Below are 14,845 nucleotides of genomic sequence, written 5' to 3'. Positions count from 1 at the left end.
TGTTTGTGGGTAGGCCTCTCGTTAGATCATGAAAAAAGTTACTTCTGCAATCTACGTATGAAAACATTATAGTTCATATAATACCCATTTCTGAGCAACTGCACTAATAACAGGCTTTATTTATTTAATTAGACTGGGTCAAGCATTCAATAAAACTAAAGTTGTACCATAAGCAGTTTGCATTCGCTTAGTAATGGTTTGTGGGATAAAGGTATTAGAGTGCTACTGATAGAACCCAGTGCCTCATACATGTTATATAAACACTCTACCACTGAGCCATATTTCCAGTCTTCATGTCACTTTTTTTTTAATATTGGCAAGCACTCTGCCACTGAGCCACAACCCCAGCCCCTAATGTCACTTTTTAATAGCCCTTTGAGGGTATAGCCTAACATGTGAGCATGTATCCCCACTACACACACACACACACACACACACACACACAGAACTTTCTATGTACTCGTGATTTGGAGCATCATTAGAAAGCCTAGTGAGAGATGTTGTAGGTACAGATCAATGTTTGCAGATACAGATCAATTCCTGAGTGTCTTTGAAGACTTGCTTTCATCACAGGAAAAGGGTATATAGAAGTCCGGTGGAAGTGTCTAGGCTTTAGGTCTACATAAAACAGCCTAAAGTTGTTTTGTTGTTTTTGTTTTGGTGCTAGTGGTGGAACCAGGGTCTTGTGTATGCCAAGCACATGTTCTGCCACTGAGCCACACTTTCAGCCTAAAGATTTTAACAAATTTAATATCTCTTGGTTATTTTTGTGTCCTAATGCTGTCAGACTCTAGTCTCTCTTTCAGCCTATGAAGCCAGAAGACTGTAGAATATTTGGGAGCTCAGCACTGTCAGTGCTCAGTGGGTACATCTGGCAAAAAGCACAGGCAGTGGGGTAGTTTGCAGTTACTGTGTGATTTTTTTGAGTTAGGGACACAATGTGGTTCATTGTTTTGAGTATAATTAATTCTTGTGGACACACACATTTATTTAGCTATAAGTTAGAAACATGTTCCGGAGCTCAATACAAGTGATTTTGGAATTTTCTACACCATTTTTTATCTCTACCAAGGCCAAAAGTGCTCCTGGATGTCTCCTTTACGCAAGGTGAAAGTAAGAGGAAGGTGAGGGAGAAGATATAGAAAGTGGGAGGCAGTCCTGAGCTGAGTCAGGCTGTGAGGGTGGGTTGCCCCTCTCCACTGTGGGGTGGCCCCTTTCTCAGAAACCAGATCCTGGAGTCCTTTTGGCCTTGGTTCCTGCACAAAAATGTCCATTTAGCATTAACTACAGTCTGAGAAATTATATATGAAGAGATGGGGCCCCTATCCTCATCAAGTGTACTCTGTAACTGGGGAATTTAGAACAAGCATTGAAAAACTTTGCCTACAACAAATAAGTGTTAGACCTTTATCTATCTCGCTCGCTCGCTCTCTCTTTTTTACTATTTATTTTTTAGTGTAGTTGGACACAATACTTTTATTTATTTTTATATGGTGCTGAGGATCAAACCCAAAGCCTCACACATGCTAGGCGAGCCCTCTACTGCTGAGCCTCAACCCCAGCTCTCTCTCTTTGTCTCTCTCTCTCTCTCTCTCTCTCTCTTTTTTTTTTTTTTTTTTTTGTGTGTGTGTGTGTGTACCAGGGATTGGACCCCAAGGCACTTAACCACTGAGCTACAGCCTCAGCCCTTTTTATTTTTTATTTAGGGCCTTGCTAAATTGCTAAGGCTGGCTTTGAACCATCCTCCTGCCTCAGCCTCCCAAGCTGCTGGGATTACAGGTGTGTGCCACTTCATCCAGCTCATTTCCTCTTTGTGTCCCTGGCACCTTGCCCAGTGCTTGGCACAAGCCTGACTCCACAATAACTTTGGATGAGTTTATCTGGATCTGTTTTCCTAACCATTGGCTGGGAAGTGTCTGAGGGAGAGATGAGCATAGAAACCCTTCTCCAGGAGGCACTAATGGTGTGTTGGGAAGACTCCTGGACCTTCACTGGATCCTGTTGTATGCCAGAAGCACTGTGCAGCCCTTTCAGCTAGAACCAACTTCCAGTGGTGCAGTTCCTGTTTTTGTTTTTATTTTTATTTTTTTAAGTGCATTGTGTACCAACCTTATTTAGAGAAGCTTTGGAAGTAAAGCTCTCACATTTGTGTCCTGAGTGGCCCAGATATCCTGCAGGGACTCCTTCTTCTACCCCAGCTAGTTCTCAGGCTCAGAGAGAGAGAGAGGAAGTAGTGTATTTACAGACCTGATTATCTGTATGCTAAAGTCAGTTCTTCATGTCTTTTGATCTCTCCACTAGTAAATCCTATTCCTGAAGAAGCCTCTTCCCCTTGAGCCCTATTTAAAATAGAATTGGGGGGCTAGGGATGTGGCTCAAGTGGTAGTGCACTCTCCTGGCATGCGTGCGGCCCAGGTTCGATCCTCAGCACCACGTACAAACAAAGATGTTGTGTCCACCAAAAACTGAAAAATAAATATTAAAAAATTCTCTTTCTCTCTCTCTTTAAAAAAAAAAAGAAAGAAAGAAAACCCTTCTCAACCTTTAAGCTCTAAATCAAATGTGACTGCCTCCTCCCTCTCTTCTTAAAAAATAAAAATAAAAAACATAAAATAAAATAGAATTGGGGCTGGGGTGTAGTTCAGGCCAGTGGTATATGTAATGTACTGGGTTCACCCCCCAGTGCTGCAGAAAATAAAATAAAATAGAGCTGAGAGTGCTACTCCAGGAGTAGAAGGTGAGAAGAATCTTTGCGTACATGTCTTTTTGTTTTGTTATGAGGAATTGAACCTGCGGCCACCTGAGTGCCAGGCAAGCAGTCTACCACTAAGCTATATCCCTAGTCCTTTTTATTTTTTATAGGTTCTCATTAAATTGCCAAGGCTGGCCTTGAACTTGAAGTCCTCCTACCTCACAGTCTAAATCAGTGGATTACACATATGTGCCACCATACCTGGCTTGGTTTTTGTTGTGTGGCTTGTGTGTATGTGTGTGTGTGTGCGCGTGCACGCGCGCGCTCTTTGTGCCACTAACCAGCTAACCAGGTGCTTGTTCTAGCTCTCCCAGACCTTGACCACTGTGGCTCAAGTACAGCTGTGACCATGGAGCACAAGCTATTTCTTGTCCCACTGCCCATCCTGCCTGGGCAGTGCAGCACTGTGCAAACCTGGGGGCTGCTATGGGCATAGCACTGGAACACTGCAGTGTCTCTGAACACAGGGATGTTTGTGCTCATCCCTAGTGCTGGGGCTCTTGACCTTCTCTGCATAGCCATTTTCCAGGGATTAATGAAAGCTCTCCCACAGGGATGTGTTTTGGCATCAGAAATGTAACTGTCTCCTTGGTTTAAGAAAAGAGTCCCCTAACTGTTATCCTTTTCACCCAGGGGACAAGGAAAGTGGGCGACAGCAGTTGCTGAGTGTTTTTGTGCCCCACTTGATTAGTTAAGAGCTTGAGTCCGGATATCAGATAATCCATATCCCAGCTCTGTTGTCAGTAACTGTGAAGATTTAGGTAAATCATTACCTCTCTGAACTTCAGTTTCATCATCTGTAAGCAGGAGATAATAGTAGTTAAGAGCTACTTCAGGGTTGCTGTGTGTGTTTGAATGAGGTCATGTGGGTAAAGCCTCTGGCATAATACCTAGCACATATGAGAAGCTCCATCAGCAACAGTTCATAATTTGCCACACTCTTATCACACACCAGGATTTGCTCTTCACTTACCAAGGACATTAACAAAATTAAAAAATCCTGTTTGCCCTTGTCTTGGGAGGCATAGGAGTAAAACTTGTGGTTTGTGGATACATTGTGTTAGAATCCATTTTGTAAGAAGGGGATGGGAAGAACTGAGAGAGGCCTCACTTGGCTTCTTGAACTCAAGGCAGCTTCGGAGGCATGCTGTGTGCTATACAGAGCCAGGTCCTCAATGTGCAGCTCTTAAACTTGGACGTGGCCCCAGTAGTTTGGACAGTTGCCTACATCTCAGTGTGTTGCTTGGGTCCCCATTCCTTCTCTGAGGACGCACATGAGCTTTGAGAACATGCTAGATCAGAGGAATGATCCTTGGTCCCACTGTTTTTCCTGTACCTAGGGACCCTGCTCTACCCCTGCTTGGGGACTGTCACTCTGAGCTATGGGCTTCTCATTCCAAGGCCTTGTTTGATTCAGACTAAGCTCTTGGGGACTGACCATTTTCACTCTGTTGGCACAGTGAGAATATGCCCTGCAGTTAGAACACTGGGGCTATTGAGACCTTATAGATCCTTAAAGTAACACATCTTTGCAGCACCTCCTTGGGAGTCCTGGCCTGGGCCCTAAAGAAACATCAGCCCAACTGCCTTTTCTCCAGAGCAGCAGGGGTTATAGGTACTAGGTGTGAGGAGGTTGCTTGGGGAGACATAGACTCCCCACAGGTGTTGTGATAGATGAAATGAAATGTACACATCAGAGGGATCAGTGTGGCAGTGGGCCCCTCACTGCTAGGGGGTGTGTTTTGGCATACATGCACAGTATGGAACCTGGTTCAGTAGTCCTAGAAATAGGATCTTTTCTTGGTATTACTTGCCTTCTGGCCAGTTGGATAGATGGTTAAGAGCCTAAGCTTTGGAGATAGGCAGCTTGGGTTTGAACTGAGCTCTACTTCCTGTTAGCTGGCTCTGTGTCCTTGGGTAGACCACCTACCCTCTCTGTATCCCTGTTGTTTTTTTGCCCATCTAAATTTACCTATAAGCTTATCCTAAAGATTACAATGTGTGTAAACTGTAGCTTGACCAGTTGAGACAGCCCTTGCCATCTTGGGAGTGGTCCCCACTCTTCTAGAGGTGGTGCTTGGACGTTTCTCAAGTGCCAGGCCCCTGGTAGCCAGGTGTGGGTAGGTGGGAGTCTGGGATGTGACACCTGGAGGTGTGTGCCCTTGACCCCTTGACCCCGGTTCTTTCTGCTGTTTGTGCCCAGGTGGCAGGACCATGGATAGCTCCACAGGAAGCAAGGCTAGGAGTGAGGCTGGGGAGGACGAGGGATTCCTTTCCAAACTTAAGAAAATGTTTACCTCCTGATATCCCAGCCGAGGTAGGAAAACTTGTGAGGTTCCTTCCCTTTGTTTCCCTCTATGAACTAATCACTGTTTTCTCTCACTTTAACCAACATCATACCCCATACCCAATCAAAAGAGCTGGAAGAGATACCAGTTGGAGGCATGGTAAATCTAACAGCCTCTCCACCCATGGAAGCAGAGTGTGGCAGCCACTCAGTACAGGGCTGAGCCAGGCTGCAGCAGCCGGCCTCTTGGGTTTGAACTCAGTTCAGACTCTACTGGAGAGCTTGTGTTTGGGGAGGCTGCCTCATGATGCTCCTACACCAGTTCCCAGGGGTTCTCTGTCCCACAGTGGTAGGACCAGCTTGTCCATGGTCACAGAGGACAACTTGTGGTGGAGCCAGGCCTAGAATTCAGATCTCCTCCACTTCCCCCCTGCTTCATGGCTGCCCATCCTGCCTGGGCAGTGCAGCACTGTGCAAACCTGGGGGCTGCTGTAGGCATAGCACTTGCAGTGTCTCTGGACACAGAGACTTTTATGCTCATCCCTGGTGCTAAGGACTTTTGACCCTGTCTGCACAGCCACTTCCCAAAGGTGAATGAAAGCTCTTCCACAGGGATGTGTTCTGGCATCTGACATGTAACTGTTTGTCTCCCTGGCTTAGGAAAACGGTCCACTGGAAACTAGGCCAGGAGCAGCAGCCTCTTCTGGTGGCCAAGGCACCTCAGAGATGGGAGGATTCCTGAACAGCAGCCCTGAGACCTGGCCTACAGAGCCCTCAGGACTGCCTGGCAACAGCAAAACCATGTGACAGCACCTCTACAGGAAAGGCCATGGTGGACAGCCCCTGGACAGTAAAATGTAGCATCCAGGGACTAGTGGAAGTTTCCTGTCCATGGGTAGGTGACTTGCCTCTTCTGGCTCAGGCAGGATAAGGCAGTTGGACTCTTCTTGCAGTACTAAAACTCAAATCTGGAATCAAATGTGGAAATCTTAGTTAAAAGAATTAAAGGCCATGCTCACAGCTTAAAAATGAAGCCTTAAACTGTACCAAGTTGTGAAGTGATTAATTTCTCTCACAGCAAACCTCCAGAGGTCCCAGAATGAGTCCTTCTTGACAGGTTGGCTTCCCCAGGAACTGTCCTCAGCTAACAGCCTCTGCAGAGACATCAGTCACTCCTCTTGGAGTTGGTTTTTAATTCCTCAAGGTACCAAGCCGCTGGAAAGTGGGTGCTGGGGGCCTGGGCAGCCACACTGAAAGGCCAAAGGATCCTGGAGGTTCTACTCGTCATTTGTCCCGCTGTCTGGGCAATGGGAGTGGAGGGCCTCCTGCCGTCCTGAGCCATGGCAGCTGTAGCTCTGCTGGGCAGACCTGGCTCACTGAGGTAACTCAAAAAGCCTTACCTCAAAAGGCCATGTCAGCCCAGGGGCCTGGTTCTCCCCACTTACATGCATGTTCAGATTACTCAGTGCTGAGAATCATTGTCTTTTCCTATGTGTTTGAAGAAGAAAGCACAACCTCAGCCAAGAAGGTCGCACCGTGCAGTCAGAGCAAACGCCCTGTCCCTAGACACTGCTGGTAGCATGTTGTGGTTTCTGCATTTCAAGGGCCACAAGCTAGAGCTAGCGTAATGCAGGTTAATGAAGAACACTTCTCAGTAGTTTCCTTTTTTCTCTTTATAATTTACAACATTAAAGCATTTGTTAGGGTCTGATTTAAGAATGTAAAGTGATTATGTATTAATGTAAATAAGATTATCTACTGCAAAAGATATTTAAAACCTAAATTGTGGTCATTTCTTTGAGTTCGGACAGCCTTCTGCATGTGGCTCAGCAGGGGTGACTGGAGTCAGTTGGCTTCATCAGTGTGGTCAAATCCTTCGGAACACAATGAATCAAGGGCACTGACAGGGCTGATTTAAGAGTCTTGGTGGGTTTTTGTTTGTTTTTTCAAACACTAAAATTTCTGCTTAGGCTTACTCAGGTGGCTAAGGCAAGAGTCTTGAAATTGCAAGGCTAGCCTTGATGACTTAGCAAGACCCTATCTCAGAAGAGGTGGCTCAAACCTGTAACTGCAAAAGAATCACAAGTTCAGGGCCAGCAACTTAGCAAGACCCTGTCTCAAAATAAAAAGTGCTTATGAGGTAGCTCAGTGGTAGAGTGCCTTTTGGGCTCACCCTAGTACTGAAAAAGAGAAATGTGTATCATGATTTAACTAGTCTGGCACTCAGCAGACACCTGGTCCCTGGCACAGCTGGAGGTCCTGGCACACAGCTCATGCCGGCCCCAGTGGTCTAGGCTGAACAGGAAGGTGTTGGGATTGTTCCCTGAGCTGGGTAGAGATGGGGTAAGAGCTGATGTATAAGGCAGGCTCAGAAGTGGTTAGTGTTTGCTAAAATATTGGGAGGGTGGGCCAGGGAAGGTGCAGTCAGAGTAGACAAGGCCAGATGGTCTCAGCCCCACCCCCACTCAAGCCCCTGCTGATTCTGTCTCTAGCCTGAGCTGCCCTCCTCGCAGGAGAATCAAGAGTTCAAAGCCAGCCTCAGCAACTTAGTGAGGCCCTAAGCAACTCAGAGATTTGTCTCTTAAGTAGAATAAAGAAAAAGGCTGAGGATGTGGTTAAGTGCCCCTCAGTTTAATCTCTAGTACAAAACCAAAAAAAAAAAAGTGACATTTGGTGAACTTGGATACTTGCCAGTATTTAATTCAACAGTGTTTCTTGCCTTCCTGCTGTGAACGTCCACTGGGCTAGGGACTACTACACAAGCCCTGGGGATGCAGTGATAGGTTGGACAGAGTGTCAAGAAAGTGTAGGTCTGTTCCTGGAGAAGTCAGCTGGGCGTAATTCACATCCTGTCCTTGGAAAGCGTAAGTCTGGAGTCTTTGAAAGAGGAAGGTGGAATTTCTGGCTAGAGACACCATTGTTGCTGTGCTGAAGCCTCCTTCCCTCATGGTGTTGAAAAGTGGCCCTGGAACAACTGCAGAATTAAGTGCTGCTTCCAGGATTAGGGTTGGTTTATTTCTATGTGGCTCCTTAGTTTTGTTTTGAGATTTCTTTGCTCCCTTTGAGTTGGGCTGGGGTGCAAAAAGATGTATTTTAAATACAAAAATGGCTGCTTGGGAGGCTGAGGCAGAAGATTCAGAAGTTCAAAGCAAACCTGAGCAATTTAGCAAGACCCAGTTTCAAAATAAATAAAAACTGGCTGGGGGTGTGGCTGTGATAAAGCACCCCAGGTTCTATCCTTAACACACACAAAAAAGTTATCTCCAGGTCACTGAGCCTTTGGGGGTTGAGAATAGGAACAGGGAAGGTGCAGTCAGAGTAGACAAGGCCAGTTGGTCTCAGCCCCATTCCCACTCAAGCCCCTGGTCTCCAGCCTGAGCTGCCCTCCTCACAGTCAGCCCTGTTGGTTCCACTCACTGACCTTTGCATCCTTCCCTATCATTGGAACCCCTCAGTGAATGTGCACAACTATCTTCCAGCCATCTGTGCCAAGACTGACGATCCTTCCTGTCCAACAGCAGTGTGGACACACTGAAAATGGACCATGGCAGCTGGACAGCTTTACAGAGGCATTTTCAATCACTCCTGCTTATTAATAAACTATCAAATCTGTACTTATCTTCTAAGTGTGACTCTTTAAGGGCCATAAGGGGGTCATTCACACACTTTATATAGGGCTGGGGGATGTAGCTCAGTGGTAGAGTGTGGGGAGCCACTCTGAATGACCCATGCCTTCCAGTCCTGAAGCAAGGGGCTCTGACCAATCTACATTTGTGGTGGCTTGGGCGTTGTCCCAGCTCTGAGAGCAAAGGCATCTTCAGATGTAGGCATTACCCACGAGGGTTGAGTTACACTCATGTGTCCCTTGTAACCCTGCCCCTTCTGGCCTTTCTTAGATAGAACTTTCTAAGAACAAAGAGTCCCCTCAAATAAAAGCTCACTTCCGAATGTGCTCGCTCGCTCTCGCTTTTGGAGAGCCTGAGGCCAAGAGCAGAGAAGCCGTCCTGAAGCTTGTGTAAAGGTAAAGTGTGTTTGTGTTTTACTTGGTGTCCCTGCAAATTCACGCGAGCGATCTTAAGTTCAGCTGCCCGCACAGGTTGGGGGTGGCAGTAGAGCACTTGCCCAGCAGGCACAAGGCCCTGAATTCCATTCCCAGCACTGCAAAAAAGAAAAATAAATAAAAAGCGTAGAACTTTACATTAAAAAGTCCACAGTTCTGGCCAGGCATGATGGAGCACACAGATAATCCCGCCAACTCTAGAAGCTGAGGCAGGAGCATCACAAATTCAAGGCCAGCCTTAGCAACTTAGCCAGGCCCTAAGCAATTTAGTGAGAACCTATCTCTAAAAATAAAAAGGGCTGAGGATGTAATTTAATGGTAAAGCACTCCTGGATTCATTCCCAGCACACACACACAAAAGTCAACAGTATTGAAGGGTCTAGGGCATGGCCTGCAGCCTTAATGCCTAGAGAGTGAAGAGTGAAAGGGCAGTGGTTTCTCAGCTACAGCCAAGGGGTAACCTGGGGAATCCACAGCCACTCTCGCTGGATTGGGGCTCCCCACCCCCACCCCCTGCTGCAAACCACATCCTCATACATATGTTTAGAAATTGTTTTACTTTGAGATAGGGTCTTGATAAACTTCTTATGGTCTCTCTTATGTTGCTGAGACTGGCTTTGAACTCGCAATCTTCCTGCCTCAGCTACTAGGATTGGGCGTGCTCCATCACAGCCCATCTCATACCTGCTTTGACTAAACTAAACGTTTTTATCATGGTACTGGGGATTGAGCACTGGATCTTGACATGGTAGGCAACGTTGTAACACTGAGCTACACCCCTAGCTGGGTGCTTGCCTTAACTTTAACATTTCCATCTTCAGTTACCCACGATTCCTTCAGCCAGACCCCACGTGGTTACCTTTATTGCAGAGGGACAGAGACTGGGCCCCAAACTCAAGCATTTGATGCTTCCTGTTAGAATTTTCATGCTGTTTGTGTCCTAGCAGCTGCCACCCAAAACCAAATCCCAGAAACAAAGCCTTTTTCTTTTGGAAGCCATCTGTGAAAACAGTGGTTTTATTGAAAAAAATATTTTGTGCACAAGAAATTATTGTGCCTTTGGGCCTCCCATCTCGTGACTTGGGGCTGCAAAGTGGGTAGGTCACAGCTGGGTGAAGTCCCCTTTGTGCTGCTCCAGCCACTGATCCAGCGTCCGGGCCTTGGGGTTGAGCTGCAGGGTCAGCTCAATGTTTCGGTCAGGTTTCAGAGAGTAGAAACGGAACATGTTGGCCAGGTCACGGGCCCCAGGAAAGCCAAGCCTCTCGTAGTCTTCAGGAGTTGTCTGGAAACAGAGGGAGGCTACTATATCTGGCCTCCTCCAACACACCAGGGAAGCAGGTGGGCTAAGGTCTTCCCACCTGCTTCACCCAGAGCTGCTACTAGCCTCTTGGTCACCAACTGGGGTCCTCAACACATGGTCACTTGAAAACATTCTACTTCAGAGATGAAGTTTAGAAACCACAGTTCCTCAAAAGCTACCTGATTAGTCAGTTTAAAGACTGTTCAAGATCATGAGATCTTGACTCATGAAAACTTTTGGGCTCCTTCCAAATGAGAAGCCTGCAACATTACTTCCATGCCTAAAAGCCAGAGCTACTCTCCTTTCCCTCCCAAACTGAACCTTACCTCCTCAGCCAACCCAACAGCCCAACCCAGGCCTTTGTTGCTCTCTCTTTTTTTTTTTATTTTTTGTTTTCGGCGGACACAACATCTTTGTTTGTATGTGGTGCTGAGGATCGAACCCAGGCCGCACGCATGCCGGGGGAGTGCGCTACCGCTTGAGCCACATCCCCAGCCCATTGTTGCTCTCTTTTTAAAAAAAATAATACATGGTGGGAATGGGGTTGTGGCTCAGTGGTAGAGTGCTTGGCTAGCATGTGAGAGGCCCTAGGTTCGATTCTCAGCACCACATATACAAAGTTAAAAATCCATTGGCAACTAAAAAAATATTTTTTAAAAAAATTAATAAATAAATAAATAATACATGGTGCTGGGTGCAGTGGCACACATCTGTAATCCCAACAATGCAGGAGGCTAAGGCAGGAGGATCACAAGTTTAAGGCCAGCAACTTAGTGAGATCTTGTTTCAAAATAAAAGGTCTGGGAATATAGCTCTTCAGTCTCACTGTCTAAATGAACAAATAACACATGGCCACTTAATATACATTTTCTAGGCACTAGGCATTCTGCTAAGAAAGCCCTAACATCAATTATTTCATTTAGTCCTCACAACAGCACAAGGTGGAAACTATAATATATCCATTTGACAAATAAGGAGGCAGACGGGTCAGGACAGGTCCCAAGCTCACATGTTGAAACAGTCTGGGAACCTGGCCCCCAACTTCCCCATTGCTGTTCTGAGGGTGACTTGTCCTAGAAATTGTTTCCCATATTTTCTTAATGTCTTCTGTAATGCAAACAACAAACATTAGAAAGAAGGCACCCAAGGGTCTGGTCAGGAAGCCTGAGGGTCAGTGGGGAGAGGAGGAGATGGGAATGCCTCCTGCCCATCCAGGCAGGACAAGAGGGACAGGGTTAGGCCTTTCTATCCTCCCCACTTGCTCCCCTTCAACACACGTCCTACAGAGAAGCCCAGTGGGCCCTGTGTCTTTAGCCTGCCTTGCCTAGGTTTCTACTGTCCTTTCTTTATGAAAATTTGTATCCTTGGTCAAAACACATAGCCAGAAATTTCATTCTGGTCACACAGGAACAGCACAACATGTTAACCATGACAATGGATTTAGATTTGCCTCGCTCAGAGTGGGGAGAGCCCTAATTACTACTTCCCTAGACCCAAAAAGGCCCCTTTGAGAGTTAGAAGGACCTGTTGAGGCTGTGGAATTGCCTGGCAAGACCTGGGACCTCACCCACCCCAGAAGGGAGGAGCCCACCTTGGCATGGTACACAGTCTTGCCTGTGTGCTTGGTGAGCAGGGCGGCATACTCCTCTGCGGTGTGTCTGCAGGTGCTGAGTCCGATGTTCTGCCCGATATATGCTTCTGGCATCTTCAGCAGGCTGAGCACCACAGGACCCAGGTCACTCACAGCCATACCATCCATGGGGATGTCACCCATGGGCAAGTCTGGGGGGTGGTGGGTAAAGAGACATGCTGGCATGGTCAGAGCCCAGAGTTAGTCTACTGGGCACCTACACATATCAGCACTAGTCAGTGTCCAGGTGTGATGCCAGGAGCCCTTGGGTCCTTCATCAGCCAGCAAAAGTGGTGCCTTTTCAAATCACCCAGGAGCCTGAGGGGATGAGTCCAACTCAGAATCCTTGATAAGGTGAACTTCTCACAACAATTCTGCAAACTCTAAAGGGTGGTACAGCAGGCCACTACGGGCACCAGACTCTGCTTACCAGGTGGGCTAGGCTCCCTGGCAGTGCCTATGTCCTCACATGAGGGTAGTGGCATTAACACTCAGTGTGAAGAGGGGCTAGCTGAACCTGGCCCCTCCCACTCTGGCCTCCAGTGCATCCTGCTCTAATCTGACCACCAACTGGCAGAACGTAGGTTGCCTGAGGTTCCTTCCAAGCCAGAGCCCCTATTTACAGACCGGCCAACAGGCACAAAAAAGACCAGATGTTCCCACTGAAATCTACAACTGAAACCTACCATCCAAACCTTCCTTTTAAATTTTTTTTTTTTGCAATGCTGGGGATCAGGACATACCACTGGGCCATCCTCCCAACCCCCTTTCCTTTCTTTGAAGAAGTAATAATAACAGTGCTGCTGTCTGCAGTTATTATTACTTGGAGAAATCACCCAATGGAGAAATCACCCATCAGTACCACCTGGTTGGTTTCCTCACTGTCCTGTGGAACAGTCACAGGCCCAATGTGAGGGAGCCAAGACTTGGACCCAGAACAATCTTGACAGTAAGCCTGCTTTCCTCTACACCTGCAGCTTCACAGTCAGAACTTTGCTTCACTGTGCTTGGGGAGGGGCCCTTACTCAGCAGATAGCTCTTCCCATCTGGGGCTTTCTGAGGCAAAAAGTAGGAGAGGAGGTTCTCAAAATAGCAGGGCAGCCGCACACTGGTCATGGGAACGCCAATGTCTCGGAAGTACTCCTCCACCTCCCCTTTGCCGTCAAAGTGGCCTGCTGCCAGCCTCCCAGCCGTCAGCTTCCTGATGTTCTCCAGGCCACTGTAGACCACGTAGCAGAGGCCCAGGCGCTTGGCCAGATCAGCCAGCAGCTTTCCCTGGTGGACAGAAGAAATCACAAAGCTAAAAGGAAGATGCATGTCCCTGACCACAATCTTCTACCCTAGCTCTAATCCCAGAGTTGCCACATCTGTGAGGCTAAGAGCTAGGCTCATCTATCCCAGAGGAAGCCCCCTCTTCCAGAATGATGCTTACCCCCAGCACACACCCATGAACACAGAATTGTAAGGCCTGAACCACCAGGCTCTGGAGTCACTTTTCCACATCATTCAGGTGGTTCTCAATGGCAACCCACCAGGCTCAGGGAGGGAATGTGGGTTGGGCTGTGAGGAGGCCCACTCAACTTCCACATCAAATCTCTGCTGGCCTGACCATCCTGTCCATGGAACTCAGCCCACTTCTTTGGAGATACCTGAGGTCTACCTCAGAGGTACTGCAGCTCCTGCTAAGTGCACAGCTGCTGAGGTTCTAACTCTACTGAGGCCTTGCAACACACTGGCTGTACCTCCAGGACCAGTGATGCAGACATTCCAACCACTGGAAAAACATGACACCTGCCACATGAGGTTGTGAGAGGATTAAATGGTGGCCTCCAAAGAGATATGCCCATGTCTGCACCCCTGGAAAACTGTGAATGTGACCTTATTTGGAGAAAAGATCTTTGCAGTTAGGGATCTTGAGATGAGATCATCCTTGATTAAGCAGATAGTCCCTAAATGACAAGAAGAGAGGAGACAGAAGGCCGGTGAAGATGGAGGCAGAGACTGGAGCGATGTACCCAAAGCCCAGGATGGCCTGGAGTCACCGGAAGCTGGGAGAGGTGAGGAAGGATTCTCCCTGCAGCCCTTGGAGGGAGTGTTACCTGCAGGACACCCTGATTTTGGACTTCTAGCTTCTAGAACTGTGAGCTAGATTTCTGTGGTTTTAAACCACCTGGATTATAATCACTTATTACAGTGACTCACACAGGTTTCTCAGGATTACTGACTGAGAACAAATGCCAACCAGGGAATTTGTTTTTGTCCACTGTGTGCTGTGGCTGGATGAGGTTGGTCCCCAAGGGTTCCTGTGCTAGAAGGTTGGTCCCCCATCAAAGCTTGAACAGCAGCATGAAGAAGAAGGGAAAGGCAAGTCAGAGTTGCCTCCCAGGACCAGCTAGGATAGAGCGCTCCCAAGATGAGCTGCTCCTGGCCCTGACCCTGGCCTCCCTCCTGCCTGCCCTCACCTGCTTGACCTCCTTCTCCTGGCTGCAGTTCTCCCAGTAGTTGGTCACAATGAAGGTGGCATGAGCCCCAGTCAGGGCCAGCTCCATGCTGGCCTCGTCATTCTGATCTCCTTTTACCACTTCAGCACCTTGCATCCTCAGCTCCTTTGCTGCCCTCTGCCCAGGATCCCGGGTCACCACTCGAACCCTGAACATCCCATCTTCCAGAAGCGTGCGGGCCACTGAGCCCCCCTGGGCACCTGTGAAGAGTTCATAAAGACCTCCACATCAGGGATTCCACCTCTTGGGTCCCCTTCTTCCTCCAGGAGAAGTCTTTTCTGCTGTCCTTTAATAAACTTCTAATTTCTACTCTGA

The 14,845-nt window shown here is 47.7% G+C and overlaps 2 protein-coding genes across 2 annotated transcripts in view; one reads left to right on the top strand and one right to left on the bottom strand.

The window, feature by feature from the left end:
• The window catches only part of Dnaja3 (DnaJ heat shock protein family (Hsp40) member A3), a gene marked incomplete at its 5' end in the record, with an annotated part of 29,098 nt that extends 22,276 nt beyond the window's left edge, over window positions 1-6,822 (top strand). The window contains 2 exons of the mRNA XM_048790055.1: window positions 4,956-5,069; window positions 5,700-6,822. Of these exons, the coding sequence (XP_048646012.1) occupies window positions 4,956-5,056 (101 nt within the window). The remainder of the gene's footprint in view (window positions 1-4,955; window positions 5,070-5,699) is intronic.
• A 3,278-nt stretch (window positions 6,823-10,100) lies between these two features.
• On the bottom strand, window positions 10,101-14,758 carry Nmral1 (NmrA like redox sensor 1; the record flags this gene model as incomplete). The annotated part of the gene is made up of 4 exons (XM_015490790.2): window positions 10,101-10,381; window positions 11,991-12,181; window positions 13,055-13,304; window positions 14,492-14,758. Coding segments are annotated over 4 exons (888 nt in total), but the record flags the coding sequence as incomplete, so codon positions are not given.
• Window positions 14,759-14,845: the final 87 nt, after the last annotated feature.

This window comes from Marmota marmota, unplaced genomic scaffold, assembly GCF_001458135.2.
Source record: "Marmota marmota marmota unplaced genomic scaffold, marMar, whole genome shotgun sequence".
In the NCBI taxonomy this organism is placed as follows: Eukaryota; Metazoa; Chordata; class Mammalia; order Rodentia; family Sciuridae; genus Marmota; species Marmota marmota.
This window is presented reverse-complemented; position numbering and strand designations above follow the sequence as displayed.